At 39.6% G+C, this 17,991-nt stretch overlaps 1 protein-coding gene across 1 annotated transcript in view; it reads left to right on the top strand.

Moving 5' to 3' along the window:
- Positions 1–16,685, top strand: part of LOC133976433 (protein FAM184A-like) — a 44,633-nt gene extending 27,948 nt beyond the window's left edge. Inside the window, exons 15-24 of the mRNA XM_062414644.1 lie at positions 4,156–4,270; positions 5,093–5,190; positions 6,619–6,772; positions 7,594–7,721; positions 7,895–8,079; positions 9,605–9,751; positions 9,944–10,061; positions 11,346–11,450; positions 13,656–14,029; positions 16,571–16,685. Of these exons, the coding sequence (XP_062270628.1) occupies positions 4,156–4,270; positions 5,093–5,190; positions 6,619–6,772; positions 7,594–7,721; positions 7,895–8,079; positions 9,605–9,751; positions 9,944–10,061; positions 11,346–11,450; positions 13,656–14,029; positions 16,571–16,685 (1,539 nt within the window). The remainder of the gene's footprint in view (positions 1–4,155; positions 4,271–5,092; positions 5,191–6,618; positions 6,773–7,593; positions 7,722–7,894; positions 8,080–9,604; positions 9,752–9,943; positions 10,062–11,345; positions 11,451–13,655; positions 14,030–16,570) is intronic.
- The last annotated feature ends 1,306 nt before the right edge of the window (positions 16,686–17,991 follow it).

The following is a 17,991-nucleotide window of genomic DNA, read 5'->3' as shown; positions in this document are numbered from 1 at the left end:
TTCTGTTTTTAATTAGTTTTTCCCAAAGCCATATCCCTCAGCCATGTGATCCTCATATACATATGTATGCTGTACATGCACATACATAATAACTTTATACCCACACACACACAGTAGAAAGAGTTATTTCTTTCCTTTGCTCTGAAACACACTTTTCCTTATAGCAACAATTAATAGAGAATTTTCCTAATGAGAATAAAAATGGAAATGAGCAGAGCTGATCCGGTCAGAGTTTAAGCTCTGCGAGAGAGAGAGAGAGAGAGAGAGAGAAAGAGAGAGAGAGAGAGAGAGAGAGAGAGAGAACCATTTGACGCCAGGCTGAAAGCTCAGACGCTTGTCTACTTATACTCATGTAGCCGTCCGCACTGAGCATACTGCCTCTGGGTATTTCAGAGCTCAGCTGAGTCACATCTGAAATGTCAAAGAGGCTCGTCCTGATTTTGCCAAGACGCCGGTGGTCTCAGATAAACATTTTCTGACAAGCTGAAGCCAACAACCACCGATGCCAGCTTGGCAAATTTTTGAACGCCCCCCCCCCTCTCCTTTCCTCCTCCCCATCAACAAATATGTGATGAAAGTAACTCACAACACTGCTTTTACGCACAAAGGTAAAGGAGCAGTCTGAATTTGTAAGATATTTTCTCCACACAAGATGCACATTATCAGTTTCAACTTAATTAACCAAATCCTCAATTTTTTATGCCTCTACAGCTTTCCTACCATACTAATATTTACTTCTGAGAAATCTTAAGTTTCCTAAGTTGAATGTGTCCTGAGGAAAAGCTTTTATATGTGTTACCTCTGCCATGGATTACTGCCCTGCATGCTGTGATAGGCTCCTAAACAGCTCATGTGCTAAGACAATACCATTTTTGAAGCACGGAAACAGAAACTAAGACTTATAACAATAATTCCAAAATACTGAGCGTTATCTAAATCTGCCACATTAGGTTCGGGAACAGTGTAAATATGAGTCATCGTACAAAATGTTACGTTTTACACTGATCAGGCGAAGTGGTTGAAAATAAACATCAAACAATGTCACAGACCAAATACCTAAGGAGCTTACAGTGTGTGTGTGTGTGTGTGTGTGTGTGTGTGTGTGTGTGTGTGTGTGTGTGTGTGTGTGTGTGTGTGTGTGTGTGTGTGTGTGTGTGTGTGTGTGTGTGCGCGCGCGCGCGTGCGTGCGTGCGTGCGTGCGTGTGTTGTCACATCAAAGGGTTTTGGTGAATTGTGCTTTTTCTTTAATATCAGTTGCATAAAGACACAGCCCTCTGTGAACTCTCAATATGTAATTTACATGTACATGTGCCAGATCACTTGAAGGATAAATATGTCAAAGCTTCATTATTGGTATATTTATGCATACATACTATGGTATGCAGTAATTTCAATATATGGATGGCCCCATTTTAGCACACATGCATGTAAGTAAATGTATACATTTATATTTTATAGTGGACTTTGTTTGTTATAAGATACGATACCACTATACCTAGAATTAATTCAATTTAGGAAAACACAACCACATTATATCAAACTTCATTCAAACTCTTAGGACAGTAAATACTTTAAGGATATATCAAGATGTTAAACATATTATATAAAGCATATAAAGTAAGAAAGAGAGACATGTTCTCACCTACATATGTTATGCAAATATAGAACGTAAGTATATATTGATTGCATATATAACAAAAAGTGCCTATAATAACATCTAATAATAACTATAAGAGGCAGTGTGCAAGATATGAGTTGAGAGGATTAGTTGATTAGCTGATTAATCAATCAGCAGAAAATTTATTGACAACTATTTTGATAAATGAGCAATAGTTAAAGCATTTTGGAAGAACACCAGCAGCTCTTATCATGGCTGCACCTTATGCAGACACATACCAAACCTTAACACTGGGGTACATTCAAACTTACAGTATAAATATTTATGTGCATACAGTATGTTCAAACATAGAAGCACGTATACATAATAGATGATTTTTTGGAATGGACAGCAGCCATTCTGCTAGTGTAGCTTTAGTGTAGCTGAAAATGCACATCACACTTCTTTCATCAATTCTTTCATCATTACAGTAACAGAGTCATGTCATACTTGGTTTCTCTTTTAAACAGAAACACAGTTTTCATTAAGTGAGTGTATGATAGGTGCACCAGAGGAAATTACAAGTTGAAAACAATGAGAAGAACTCCTGCACACCATCTGGCTCACTGCTGAAATATTTATTAGATTACAACATTTCTGTCTGTCTGAACTTCAACAGGTATGTATGGGCAGCATCACAACACGTCCATACTATATATATACAGATGTAAAAGCTACCTCAATCATCCTATCAGAGGACTACAGAGACTAGTATGTCTGATGAACACCTTGATCTTACTCAATGTGCAGGAGTTCTTCTTATTGTTGTTAATTAATTGTTTCTTTACTGCTTCTACCGTTAATACAACTCAACACTTTCTGTGCAGATCTTCCTTATTAAAAGCCTTGCAGCAGCTTAAATGACATAATACCTCTCTTTAGAGCTAAGCCATACATGTGAAACATATGCAGCAACTTTCACTGCAAGTAACAATGATCAAAATGCAAAGTAGAAGCAATTTACAATAATTAGTGAATGTAAACTGTATATATGTTGTTGTTTTTTAAAAGATAAACTTGAAGTCACAGTTTGGTATGACACAGTTATGATGTTATGTTAACAGGACAAAATCCAAGTGTTAGCTAAAGTTAGGACTGTTGAGTTTGTCAGTAGGAGGTCAAACTAAGCATTATCTAGATTTAATGGCCAAGGCATGGAAACCACATGTGCTGTTTTAAATGATTTACTTGACATGAAATTTCTAACTGAGTGAAGTGTCTGTGTCGTCGTTATCTATAATTACTTTTTTTTTTTCATTAAGATGTTTTCATTACAAGGATCCAGCCTCAGGCTTGTATTTTCTGTTTGTGCGTGACAGTGTGCATGAGTGTGTGTTTAATTAAAACACTGGGGGTTTGACACACACTGGCTATTTTAGGTATTTCTACCTCATTAATATTTTGCAGCATGTCCTTTAATGAATCTGTAAATATAAGACTGATTAATTGCAACAGACAGTTAGGGGACACAGGAAGGGAGGATATATTGTACCATACATGTCATCTGTCTGTCTTTTTAAATCCATATCCAGTGTAGGACCCCATGAACTTCATCCCTGCCCTGCTCCTCATCCTCTCTTTTTAAATCCATCTTACCTTACATTTTCCTAACGTAGTACTCCTGCAGCACTAAATCCTGCCGGGGATTTAACCGCCGGAGCTTGAGGAAGAGTGGCTTGTGGAGGACCAGAGCCGTCTGTCTGAGAGAGTTCTGCCATTCACAGTCTCTTAGGCCTCTAATAGTTCCCATATCTCCTCGAAACAAAACTGTTTTGTGTGCTGTGATGGGGCTTATGCTAGTTGGCTTCGTGCTATTTGGCTGTGTGTGTTGACACTTTCTGTCTGACAAGCTGTCAGCTCACTGAGATAAGCAGGGAGATCTCTCAACTCCAGCACAGGGTTTGGCTCATATCCATATGTCGATATCGCTGTCAGTGAGTGCTTGAGACTATCTCTTTACATTTTAAACAATATTTTGGCACAAATAAGAAAAACAATTCTCTGAAACATGTATTATTTAGGAGGGAATAGCAATGATGTTCTGTGTCTCAGTGTTGACCTAATTAAATGTGTGCATTCAGTTGAGTGAATTGCTCATTTACTGGAGAAACATATTTCTTAAACAACTGAGGCCACATGCTCTATGGGGGAAATGAAATGTGATGTTGCTACACAGAAACTAAGTCACAGTTTCTGTCATGTGTCACACAAGTGCTGACATTTCATTTCTGATTTTACTGTTGTTTGCACTATAGATTCTCACACTGCCACACTTTATTCTTAATAGCCTATTTTCCATTTCATATAGTGGGTGAAGCAGAATAATAGGATACATTTTTGTCCCCACCAAGGATAAAAATAACTCAGCAGAGGCAGTGATATATAGACCATTGCACCCTACTTGCATGTATATTTCTTTACATTCTGATACAACACCAATACTTATATCTGGCCCTTGTCCTTGTTTCTCTCTTTTCCTTTTTCTCCTCTTTGTCCAGATCTCATTATTGAAACAGTCTCTGGAGCTGCAGTTGTCTCAGTCGCAGTCAGCTCTCCAGCAGCTGCAGTCTCAGTTCAACCAGGAGAGAGAGCTGCTGAGCCAACAGCTGAAAGGTAAGCTGACATCTGCCTGTATCACACTGAGACAGAGGAAACAGCAGCTTTTAACTCCACTCTCCAAATCGCAGCCAATCTGTTGACTCACTTATGTCAACATGCTTAGGGATTTGTAAAGTGGAAGAGGTTGTTACTAGGAACCAGACATGACAGTTGGAGCATTTGTGTGACTTGGATGGGTCTGAATCTACACAAAACATGAGGAAAGTCAACTGTATGAAACATCCAGTCACAAAGCTTTGAAACACATTGATACATTTAGCCATTTGAGGTCAGTTCACCTTCAGATTCTGGTTCAATTTTGGATTAATCGGGCAGCTATAGATCACATTTTTGTTCCAAAGGACTGCTTTGATTGACATACCCACATACGGCTCCATGTACTCAATGAGAGGTGCGTGTGACTGATGGAAAAACGTAGGGGTGGTATGAAACAATAATGCGTCACTTGTGTTTTAGGTGTATTTGTGTCTAAAAAGTGTAAGGGAAGTTATATGACATGTTCCCACCGTATTTCAAGTGTACATTCAAAGATCAGACTGTTGTGCTTGTACTATACCAGTCAAAAATACAGATACATAACAAAAATGAAAGAAACATGAAATAAAATGTTATGCCGTGCATCAAAGTTGTCTTGTCAAGTTCTCTTCTGTCATTGTTCGCAGTATGTTTCATGTCACAGTGTGAGTGAAGCAGACTGTCATGTCTCGCGTCTTGTCAAACAGAATGGAAACTGTGTGCTTTTGAAGACGCAGCGACGTTTCGCAGTGTGTATCTTTACAGCGCTGTCTGTTCGTGTGTGTGTGTGTTTGTTTCCAGAGATGCAGAGAGAACATCAGAGGAGAGAGCATCGATTACAGGAGGCACACTGCTGCGCCCTGAGCACCATGGAGGAGGCCAGACAACACCAGATCAGGGTAGAGCACACACACACACACACACACACACACACACACACACACACACACACACACACACACACACACACACACACACACACACATCAATCATACTTGCATGCAGGGATTTGGGATTTGTCATGTTTACTGTGTGTACGCTACACAGTAAACTCTTTAAGGCTGCACTATGTTGATACAAAAGTGTTTTTGCAGTACAGTGGTGCAGATATCTCTATTTAGGCATAACTAAAAGATAAAAGAAACTAACAACCAAAACCAAACTTGGTGGAAGCCAGAGGAGAGCGGGCACCAGCTGACTCTCCCTGATGACCCAACTCTTCCCACCAGGATCCTGCAGATAGAGGACGGGGAGTCTGCACAGAGAGGATCATCACACTGTGTTCACATTACCTTCTTTTTTCTCTGTAGCAGTCTACTACAATGCACCTTACTGAGCAAAAGTTGTAAAAATGGTGTTTCTGGTGGAGGATGGGATCCTCATTATGAGCTCTGATAAATGGAGGATTTTCTCTGTCATGTAACCTGATTTGTTGTCTGGGGATTCTCTAATGCACAACATTATCCTGAAGTAATTCCCTTCCCGAGAGGAAATTATAGCCTTTTACAGTTTGGAAAGTGCGGTCGTCACTTTTGCAATTTGGAGGGTTCTTTTTTCTTTTCTAAATCAATTTATTCTAAAGCACACAAATTATTTCTCCGAGTGTGTGTAGAAGAGAAATAAACCACAGTATTAGTTGCAACTTTCTAAGCGATGAACAAACAAAAAAGGGAGGACACAAATGATCCTTATTCCTGCTGCCGAGTTAATTGCAGGTAAAAGATTCATAAAGCAATCAAATCAGCTGAGAAAGTCCTAGCATTGTTAAACAATTCATTAAGTTCATCTACTTTCATTCCCCTCATTTCCCTGTTAAATGATATTGAAAACGAGCCAGGATGGTAATGGCTTATTGGAGAGTTTATGGTTGAAGCTCTCTTATAATTACATTGCATGAATAAGATTTTTACTGCCTCACTGAACACAATGATACTGTGTCTGTGAGGAGATGTTGTTTCATTTACTGCTGATTGAAGTCATATATCAAATAAAATACCTCTGTGGAAATCAGAATGTTCAATAGATCATGAAATACCCTAAAATTAGGAATGGCTTTGCTGATGAACCCAGAATTTTGCTAATTTGACTAGTAAGCCAATTATCCTAAAAGAGTGAAAGAAGTTTTTTCTCCCACATTTCACCATTAAATGTGCACTATACATCTGAATTGTCTGATAAATGCAATGTTTTTCAATCAGAGCATCCTCAAAGTCACATACCAAGGGTGTTTTTAAACTACTCACTGCATCACTGTGTTTTTTGTTTTATTAAGCATTTTTTCACATTGCATAACTGTCCTTATCTTGTCCTCCTCTGTCCTCTCCCAGGCCCTGGAGGAGCGTCTTAAACAGGAGCAGAGGGAGGAGGTTCATGCCTTGAAAGAAGCCCACAGGAGGACCTTCGATATCTTGAGACAGCAGTCAGACCAGGAGCTGCAGACGCTGAGATTTGAACTGGAGGACGAGGGGAAAGCAAAGCTGGGTAAATAATAATAAACACACATACACCTGCATAGGTCTTTGTTTCCTGGTTTCTATCCGAGATAACAACCTCTCTCTCCCTGTGGCACGGTTTTATACAGCAGCAATGACTTTCCTGCCCACAGTGAAGATGTTTCTACCCACTGTGATGAATTTTCTGCCTGCTGGGTTGATGTTTATGTCTGTAGAGATGTAGTCTCTAGGCACCTGTTTCGTCTCTATTCTCCATCTCCATCTAAATGGGGGTTAGTCAACAGATTGCATTCAAAAAAGAAGCTTATTCACATCTCACATCCAGGCAATTAACTAATAAGCAATAAGCAGCTCCCGCAAGGCTTCCTCCCTCTCTTTTACAAGATATAAAGGTTATCTGTGTTAAACAGGGTCAAATTTAAAAAAAAGATTCCTGGGTTTAGTTTCACTGATAATCCTCTGTGATCTGTGAACAGACAATAACTTTTTGTTGAAATATCTTACATGAGCAGTCTGATATTAAGCTGATCTTGAGACAGAGATGTTATCAGTTAAAATGAAGACATTTCAAAGGGGACTGAGATAACCACAAAACACCAAAGCCCTACTCTTGGTGGGGAAGGATTTGCTAAGAACAAAGAGGATCCCAACCTGAGATCACAGGGAATCCTCCTGACACCTGGCTATAGAGCTAGATGAGCTGAAATTCATATTATGTAATAACAATAGTTTTCTGATATATGATACCATGATAACACTTGTACACATTTGTTATGATGTTTCTACCCTCAGGTGATGCTCTTACTTCTGATATTCCCTCACTTTAATGCCACTGTCTCTGTCTGGCAGCCTCCCTCCGTGCAGAGCTGAACCACCTCCATGCTGCAGCTATAGAACATCTAAAGCAGATCCACCTTAAAGACAACACTGCCGTCAAACGGGAGCTAGAGAAAGCGATGGAGCACAGCCACCAGCAGGTAACTGTGATAATTGTTCTCCAACTTCTTTTTCTTTACCTCTTTTTTATTTATTCTCCTCTTCTTTCTGTGCATTTGTGATTAACTTACATTTTCAGTCCTCTAACAGCCTTCTAACTAACAACTTATTATTCTCTGTTGTGTTTTTCTCTGTTAATGCGTAAATCATCCAGGAACAAGAGCTACTGGTCCGTATCTCCGACCTGGAGTCAGAGGTGTGTTCCCGTAGCAACCGCATCACCGATCTGGACCATGAGATCCACTCTTTGAATGAGACCATTGACACTCTGACCAGAGAGCTGGAGTTGAAGGGCAAAGAGGTGCTGCGGGTCCGCAGTGAAGCTAACCATCAGATAAGGTAGTACTCACTATCCTCAAATACCCCCCTCTACTTTCAAAAGTGGATGTGAGAATGAGCTATATATTATATGTGAAACATGTATTGTTTTATCTTCTTTATATCATTAGGGGATGCAAAATTAAACCATGACTCAACAGTAACTGACCCAGTTTGCAGATGACTAATCCTGCACTCATGTTAAATGGGAATAACTATCTGAACAGCTTATGATTAAATGCAGCAATTTTCATGCATTGAAACTCATTTGTGCCAAGACTTAGTTTCTGTACAGTTTCCAAACAACTTTGTGACCTTTAATTCACATGATTTACACCAAATTACAGTAAGTACAGAAGAGTCATCTTGAGAGTAATAATCATTTGATCATAGATGCACTTGCAATAAACACATTTTTAAAAAGAGTGTCAAAATCAAAGCAGCAGCGGTCAGGATATCCTGTTTTTTAGTCTCTACTATTGGTCAAAAATGGTGGATCCTACATTTCCCATAATGCAGCTCTATGGTAACTTTTATTAGATTGTCTCTGTAAGGTAAACACCCACGCACCATAAACTCCACACCTCGAACACAGACTATGATTGTTGTCTACAAGCCCAAACTGAGATAAGGGTATCAGGGTTATTTCCTCAATTTAAAAAGCTCCTTGAGAGCCACACAACACATTACACAACTGTTTTCACAGGCTGAAAAGTGCTTCCCATGACACAAACTGACCTAGATATGTAAAAATTAGTGGAGTGCCCCTTTAATGCCCTGTTTTTTATGGTGTGTATGCAGCAAAATCCCTGGGAAAGTTCTCAATACTGGCTAGCAAATATGTTGTATTGAAAAGAGTGGGAAAACACAGTCACTTAAAGATAATAACACAACAAAACATTTGTTGTTGTCACTTGTGCAATACTAATATGTATTAGCTAATCATGCAATCTCTAGCATCCTGTGCTCTTAACCATGTTTGTTGTGATTGTGGTCATGCTTATCCGCAAGCAAATATCAACAGTATTTTTTCTAAAGGGAACTTGGATGCATCACACTTTTTGTTACTTCCTTCCACTTAGATTGCAGACGGATAAATCAAGACTCCGGCTTTAACACAGTCAGTTCTCTACAGTACATCAGCTCTGGTCTTTGGGCCCCAGCTGAGTTCAGTTTGCAGCTGCACAATCTCTTGCTTCCAAACCAGGAAATGAAGTGTGTGTGTGTGTGTGTGTGTGTGTGTGTGTGTGTGTGTGTGTGTGTGTGTGTGTGTGTGTGTGTGTGTGTGTGTGTGTGTGTGTGTGTGTGTGTGTGTGTGTGTGTGTGTGTGTGTGTGTGTGTGTGTGTGAGCAATATCCACAATGAGCTTTTTATGCAGTAAAAGTGATTACTCTCTGTGGGTAAAGTAAGGCACCACCGCCATGGTTACTAGTTATATTCCTGCTGTAATTGCTGCTAGTTTGAAATTGATGCATTCAGCACATGTTACATGTTAGGTTATTTTATCTTTGGATTTATTTATGAGTTTTGTCTATCTCTGCTGCAGGGCCCATGAACAAGACTTGGCAAAGAGACGTGAAAGAGACATGGGGGAGCTGAGTATGTCCCATCATAGAGAAACGCAAATCATGCTGGCTGACTTCAACAAAGCCCAGGAGGTGCTCAAAGACAAGATATCTGCTTTACAAATACTGTAAGTCAAATAAATGTGTCTTTAAGTTTCTTATGTTGTTCTTTTGGGCTTTCTTAGAGCCTCTTATAGTTTCCCTGCTTTTGCTGGCAGTAGCATTTCTTTCTCATTCATAAGACACTTTGTAATTTTGTATTAAACCTTCCTTCCGTTCTACTTTGCTTGCTCCTTCATGTGTCACGTCTATGTGTCCAGGTTGGAGGGGACAGAAGAGAAATTAAGGAACAGAGAAAGCCGACCAGAAGACCTGCAGATCATAGCAGAGCTTAGAGAGATGGTCACCGAAAGAGAGGCTCTGGTCAAGAAGCTGGTGGTGAGTAGATGTGACAGCTTCATGGTGGAGAAGGTGTAAGATTAGTTAATTAATATTGGATTTTATTTAGATTGTGGTTTTGATGGTGATTTTGCAGCCATCTTGCAACCTTTGTTTTGATACCACTGTAGAGAGGGACATATCTTCACTGCCAGAAATTCCTGATATCGCTGTCTCAGAATAACAATTAGGAGAGAGATGAAACAGTGAAGGTTTTTTCTAACTCCGTTGCTTAAGATTACTGTCTGAATGATAGTATGTAAATGCAGCATTATGCACACACATACTCTAACCTCCGTGACTAACAAAAACTGGCGGTCCACCCCTACTAAAACAACAGAACTAATAAACTAAAGATAAACACAAACTAATGTGGCTGGTTGGTAGAAGGAGGAGATGGGAAATGCCCCTCTGCCCCCGCACCGCTGCCATCCTGAGAGGTCTTATAGTTTGGGTCCTGCTGAGCCAGCCATCAGTGCGCTGCAGCCATACCCACAGTCAACCAATCACCCTCCGGCTCTGGCACACACTCATTTGTATATGGAACAGCTTGGTTAAAAATTTGGCTGAGCCTACTCTGTCAATACAGTCCTCCATCCTAGGGAGAGGAAACGAGTCAGGTTCGGTGATGGCATTAACTTTCTTGTAATCATTACAGAAACAGGGGTGTTGTCGGAGTTTGGGACTAAAACACAGGGAGAGCCAATCCACCGCCAGCCTGGAAACCAGTCCCCCAATCGGTGCGCAGCAGCCAATCCTGCAATCAACCAATCATCCCCTGGCCCTCATTTGCATATGGGACAACAAAAAAAGAACCTTTAAAACTAATTACGACTACAGTCATAACAGTCAGCAAGAGGACATTTTCTTTTTAATTATAACACATGTATTTTGATATCATGGTGACTTCCAGATATGTTTATATATTCCAACAGCACAGTTTCACTTATAAACACTTACATCCATTAAACTACTAACTGCATAAAATAACAACCTCACACTTTGCAGTACACAGAAAAAAAACATCTTTCCAGGTGACATGATTACACAAAGTGCTCTCATCCAAGAGCGACTGCTTCCTGCTCCTCACTCACTCACTGGCCTCATGAAGCCCTTCAGTGCGTTTGCTACATAACTCAGCAGATAACTGGATTACATTGCAAGAGTGCCTCAAGTAGTTTGTTTGGGTGTTGTGATTCTTTTCCACACTGTAAAAACAATTTGCAGCCATATTTTAAGCATGCACAGGGTGAGAGTTTGAAACATCTTGTCCTTTTTTTATAGGACGACAAGAAGTTCTACCAGTTAGAGTTGGTCAACAGAGAGACTGGCTTCAGCAAGGTCTTCAATTCCAGTGCCAATGTAGGTGTCATCAACCCACTAATCAAGGTGAGTGTTGTCGTACTCAAAATCCCTGTGAGGTGAGTGTGAGAGGGATGGATGTTTAGGGTCCTTTGGGTGTTTGTGAGGTCACCATCATCTTTGAGTTGGCTTCCACACCACAAGCCTCAGATAAGTGAAATCACAAGATCCGTGAGAAAAATGTGTGTTCTCAACATCATAGATACCACAGTACATCCCCTTGGGTTTGTTGTGTGTGTGACTGAGTGTTATAATTTGACTCTGTCCCAAACACCACACTTCTAGCTCACAGTGCATGCACAGGATTGGTTGTGCGCACACTTCAGTTGTTAAAACACACTCCATATAAAAGTTTTAAGGTCAAATGATGTCTAACCACACACACACACACATACACACACAGTGTCGTAGGTCATTTTTGGGGACATTACATAGACTTACATTAATTTCCTGGAGACTTATCCTAACCCTAACTATATCCACTGACCCCAAAATCTGCTTTTTTCTAATTGAGGACACAGCTTTTATCCCCACTTGGACAAACCGTCCCCAATTAACTGGTCTTAAGTCTGACATTTGTCCCTGAAAGTAGCCTATGACAGACCACACACATGTTGCCAAATGTTGGGTCATGTAGGTAAGACTAAACCCACAAAGGATATTTTAATTTAAAAAACAGAATCTACCTCTAATCAATAACCATTTTACTTCAAAGAAAAACGTGACACAACCTCATTGGTACTCTCTGAAGCACCAAACACACACACACACACACACACACACACACACACACACACACACACACATACACATAATAATAACATAAGTAATAAGGGTAGCTGGCATATAGCTTTATATTTGTCTGTATTGTATTGAAATTGATCTATAACAGAGGAACCAGAACAGTTCAAACATAAACTGAAACTGCACCAACTTAAACATCATCTACCACTATACACAGTACTGTTAGGTTGTTTTTTATATAATTTATAATGTTATAGTTTATGGAACTACAAAGCACAAGATCATCCCATTCTTCCTACAAATCTGCCGCGTGTGAGATCATTACACACTCTTTCACGTCAATGTCACAAAGACCGATCTCTGTATACAAAGCTGCTCATCATCCTCATTCTTCTGTGTACACATCTGTCATATGTAGTGTTTCAAGCCTGGAGTCATTCAGAAACAATAATGCTTGATTTGAGCATGGTCCCCTCCTCTTGCTCCTCCTCCTCTTCATGTCTGTATTGCTCACTGTGGGTTGTCTTGATTACATTTGAGTTCACGATTCTCTCACTTACAAGCCACTACATGTAGGATAAAAAAATGTCTAACTTTAGTGAATCCAGCAAAAGAAACCCCTCCTCTTAGAGATCCACTCTGGGGACAATTAGAAGTTTTAGGCTAATTTCTGCACTTATTTATTTTCCACTATTCAGTTTTTTTTTTTTTGCAACATCCTTCTACAGAATTCATCTGCATTTTGTCATCAGTTCCTGTAATTCTTGAACGCATTGTGCAACTGCAGCCAAATACAGATGAACTGTGCACATACCCTGTGCAGTTCTGCAAAATCACTAAATCTTTTGCCTCGAAATGGTTCAATAGCAACAGGAAGAAATCTACGCAATCCTTACATAGTGTTCATATTCTGACTCCTCACATTATCCCCTCAAAATACTTAACATCTGAAATACTATGTTTTCATTTATAACAGCTTTTTTCTTTATAAATAAAGGTCAAATTTAACCTTCTAATGTACAAGAATCGGTATCAGCTGCCAAACATTTACAAAATATTTCCATTTTTGTATATTCTGGGTCACTTTAGGACAAGTCACAATATTTCAAGCTAATATGGTGGTGTGTAGGGTGCCAGTCTGAGTGACTTTAAAAGTACAATTGATCCTCAGATCATTTGTTTGTACATAAAAGTCTTCTTTGTCAGACAGAGTTGTTATTTTTACCGTAAACTCTTAATGATGAAGTGCAACTTTATAACCCAATTGCCCCGTTTAGCTGTTTTTAGATAGAGCATTAGAGCTCTTGTCTTGCAGTGTTGGTCAGGCAGTAGGACCTCTGCTTTTTTGCTATTTATTATGATTTCCATTGTTAACATCTGCTAAATATCTCAATACACAGTTGATGAAGAGAGAATTTGCTAAAAAAGTGCATTCCTGTAATACAGAATCATCCTCCCCCAACCCTGCCTTTCTATGTTTGTCCATAGTTAAAAACAGGCAGCCAATCAGGTCACCGCTTCACCAGCTTTCCTAGCCAGTCAGCTCTCCGATTCGTCAGCCCTCCCACCGCGAGTCATGAAGGAGAGGAAGAGGAGGGACGGGAGGTGGAGGAGGTAGGACCAGGAGGCCGCTTTGTGCCTCCTCACTCCCCCCTCCAGAGGTCCCTCCCCCGGCTTAAGAAATCCCTACCACTGTTCAGCCCTCTTCCTTCTCCTCTTCCTCTACCTCACCATCCTCCTCCTCCTCCTCTTCCTTCTTCTCCTCATCCTCCACATCATCCCTTGCCGAGCCTTGCTCTTCCTCATGCTCGTCATCCCCAGGAACCTCAGGTGCAGCATCAGGGCCTTCAAAGCTTTAGGAGGTGAGAACTAATGTGACTGCTGCCTTCAGTCCACATACACTTTACATAATTCAAAGGAGTAAACTTGACCCCAGCCATGTTTGCTGCCCTCACTGTCTTTATCTCTCACCTCACTTTTTGCTTTTCCTCCCGTCTTTCCTCACCCGTCTCCCCCAAACCTGAAGGAGGGCTTTTTAAAGGCAGGTATTGACCTTTTTCATGAAAACCTTAAATATTGTAGCTTTAATGTCCTCAACTTCTGTGTATACTTGTCCTGAGGTCTTAGTTACATTTTGCATAGATTTTACAGCCACATCCAATTTATCATGTTGTCTATGTAATCACTGGAGCCACTATAAAACCAGACTCACTCTACAATAAGCATCTTATCATCAACCAAAACTGTCTCCAGGGGTTTCAGTGGAGAGTTTTACTTTACTTTTAATACTGCTATGAAAACCAATCATGAACAACTGCCACCACCTGAAGAAGATACTCTTTACAGTGTGTTGCATATATTACCAAAACATAGCTTCTACTGTAAAATGTATCTCCTCAATAATTATTTTTTATCTTTTAATGGCACACAAACTTCCCATTTAGACTTGGGAACTGATGCTGTATTGCATGGGAATGAACGTCATTTAAGCTCCAACATGCATGACACTAGTCTGATCAATATGTAGAGAGAAAAGAAGCACAACATCTGCATAACAGAAAGGACAAGTCTAGTAGCAGTAGTCTGTCTTTTTTTTTTTTTTTTGCCTTCGAGATAAAGTGTGACTGAAAAAAGTGATTCAACACCACTGCTGGAGCCTTTTTCCCAGAGCTGCTAATAAATGCGACCATGCTTTGATGTACGCAGACTGTTAGATGTACTAAGGGTGGTTACCTTTGCTTTTCAAAAGGCACAGCATGTGTTCTTATATCCCTGTAGAGTAAGAGCCAACTTTGACTCTTCTTTATCAGTTGCATGACTTGGACTTAAGCCAGGCTTCAAGTCGCAAACTTTGCATAATTAACTCAACAAAATCAAATAAGACTTTAACACCAGTTGGACTTGAGTTGTGTTTGGTTGTGAGATGCAAATGCAGTTGGAAGTGTTTAGACATACTGAGCTTAGAAAATGGATTTGAAATAGAGCCATGTGTATGTGTGTGTGTGTGTGTGTGTGTGTGTGTGTGTGTGTGTGATGTTTACTTGGATGCACCCACACATTGTTAGCACTCTGGGGAAAAGTTTCGCTTCAAGTTCAACTCTAACTTGTAGCTGTTTTTCCTTTACTTTGTAGTTTCTTCTGTTTCATCTTTTTGCCATGTTTTAGTGTAAGACAAAACTATATTCCAGTAGATGATTTAAAGGCTGAAATTGTTCTGTGACTCTTTGAATTTTAATGCAGGCTGTAGCCAATATTTTGTATCACACAACGCTGCAGTCTAGCCATTAGTCCTGGGTCAACAGAGAAAAATAATGAGGATATAATCCATTTTTGATTCATTATGCCTCACCATCACATTTTCCCATTTTCCAATCATAGCAATACCACAGACAGAATTTTCTTTGAAATATACAGCAAGTGCTCACTGTCATCTCTATCTGCTTTTTGCTGCTTGTAAAAGAAGTCAACCCTGAAACATCGCACTCACAAATCAGTCTCAATGGGACTCGAGTGAAGCAACGAAAAGACATTACTGATTTAAAAGCAATTCAGCAACTCAAAATTGCAAATTGATAATGTGAAACGTGTGAGATAACAGTGTTGTGCTTTTATACTCTACTCTACTACTAAAAAAAGGGCAGTGAACACACAGTATACGAGGAGATAAAGGAGTTCTGCTGGCTGATTATGAAAACACTGGGAGTCATGCCGCTGGAGAGCGCAAGCTGTAAATCAGCTGAATGAAGGAATTGTTTAAAATCCGAGTGTTTGTTCAGAAATACTGATTTCAAGAGGAGAAACACTTTGTTAGTTGCTTTTTGGTTCAGTTTTTTGTGTTATTTTCAATTCAGGTTCAAGTTTTCTATCTGTTTTTGTCCGTTCCAATCTTTAAAGCACAGCACATCTTGCATTATTTATTAATAATTTAACTTATTTTTATGTTTGTACAAATGTATATATTAGTATGCTGTTTTTTTCAGTGCTACACTGGATGGCACTTTATGTTTAAATTACAGTAATCTTGTTATATCCAACCACCCACACATACCTTCACATATACCCTCACAATTCACCATCTTTTGAGCAAAGTGCAGGCAGTCTGAGGGGATCCGGCATGTAGAACCCCCTGAAAACAACAAATATATATATGTGTATATGTATCTGTCCTGTAACGCTTGTTTGGCATGTACTGCCTTGAGCACAGTCTGTTTCCCTGATTACACTTTGACACTGGTACTACCCACAATCACGATATACAAGTTCTTTGTTATCTTTTTTTCTGAAAAAAAAACGTGTATCTGATTGTACATAGTGTCTGTATGTCTGTTCATATGTGGCACAGCATCTATATGTGTTTCCCTCAGAGTCATTTTAACAGATGTTTTGTTTTTCTTCCCTCTCAGCCTTCCTGAGGCAAACGCCAGAACACCGTCAGACCCGAGGGGGACGGAGACACGACAAAGCAGAGAATATGTAGAAAAAGAAGAGGAGCTGTACGCTCAGTACTTCTCTTTCTGACTGGCAAAAAATACCCCAATTCTGTCAAAAAATCAAGTAATGGGACAGAGAGCTAAAGTTGGACAGCGATCAAACTGCAGGTTTTGAAAGCAATTTGGGTGACTTATATTTCAAACGTGCATTTCTAATCACCACACTCCCAACAGTCATGTGCAGAAATGGGACTTTAATGTGATTGCAACCTTAGGGCTACATGGTGAGCATTGTACGAATCTTGATTTGTCAGTGCGTCATCATGAAAGTGTGCATAGTGTATGGCATGGTAAAAGTTCATTTGCCTCTTCATTCCACTATATTTTTTTATCATCTACAGTTCTGAAATACATTCATTCTGTATGAGCTCTAACGCTAGCCATTGAAGTTGTTAGAAATCCTGTGAAGTACTGTCTTTCACAGTGCTTTTAAAGCAGTGTTAAAACATTATATTTCAACCTCAGTCTGAAGTTTAAATTCAGAGTGAGAATACTCCCAATAGAGATTTCAGATGTTAGTCTGTCTAATTGCAGAATACAAGGATAAATAAGCTTATTACAACTTGAGTCTTACTTGCTTTGACCATCATTCCTCTCAATATAAACAACAGTGTTCCCATTGCTTAATCAGGCAGGCAGTTTAATGACAAAACAGTCCAACTTATTTGGGAGAGTAAATGAAGAGGAACGGTAAAATGATTACCCAAACCCTTGTTGTCAACATTCATCGCATTTTAAAGACTCCCTGATTGAACTGTGACCTGTACTGCACGCACAGTTTTCCTGTTCAATGAGGCCGTTAGTAGCAACATTTTGGGTGTGCTTACTGTCAATTTTACCACCAAATAAAAAGCTATTACAGACAATGTGGTTGAACTAGATTAAACTGGGAAAGTAACTTGGTTTCTTGCCTCATCTGACTTGGCAGTGTCCCCATGATCCCAGATCTTAGCATTGTTATTATAGATTATCAATAGAACCACAAAAAGATGCAAGTTGGAGAGACTAAGCATTATCCTTTAGTCAGAAAGTCTACTGTGTCTTAATACTCCCAAACTTCCTTGACATAAGATCACAGCAACATTTTTTAACTCACACATCACAAACTGCTATGTTCAACGAGTGTACTGTAAATGTGTTGAAGAAAAGTTGACATACTGTAGATTAAGAGCTCCACATAAGATGAGTTTCTCTTTCTTTATACATCATCATGTGTCTTACAAGTCGTAATCTGACTGGAAGTGCTACAAAGTGACTTTTGCCTTGATACTCGCCTTTAGTCTTTCATCCTGAGGGCTCATCTGCAGTACCAATAATGTATTCAGGAAAAAAAA

Source organism: Scomber scombrus, chromosome 24, assembly GCF_963691925.1.
Source record: "Scomber scombrus chromosome 24, fScoSco1.1, whole genome shotgun sequence".
Classification (NCBI taxonomy): Eukaryota; Metazoa; Chordata; class Actinopteri; order Scombriformes; family Scombridae; genus Scomber; species Scomber scombrus.
The sequence above is the reverse complement of the archived record's forward strand: the minus strand, read 5'-3'. Positions and strand labels throughout refer to the sequence as shown.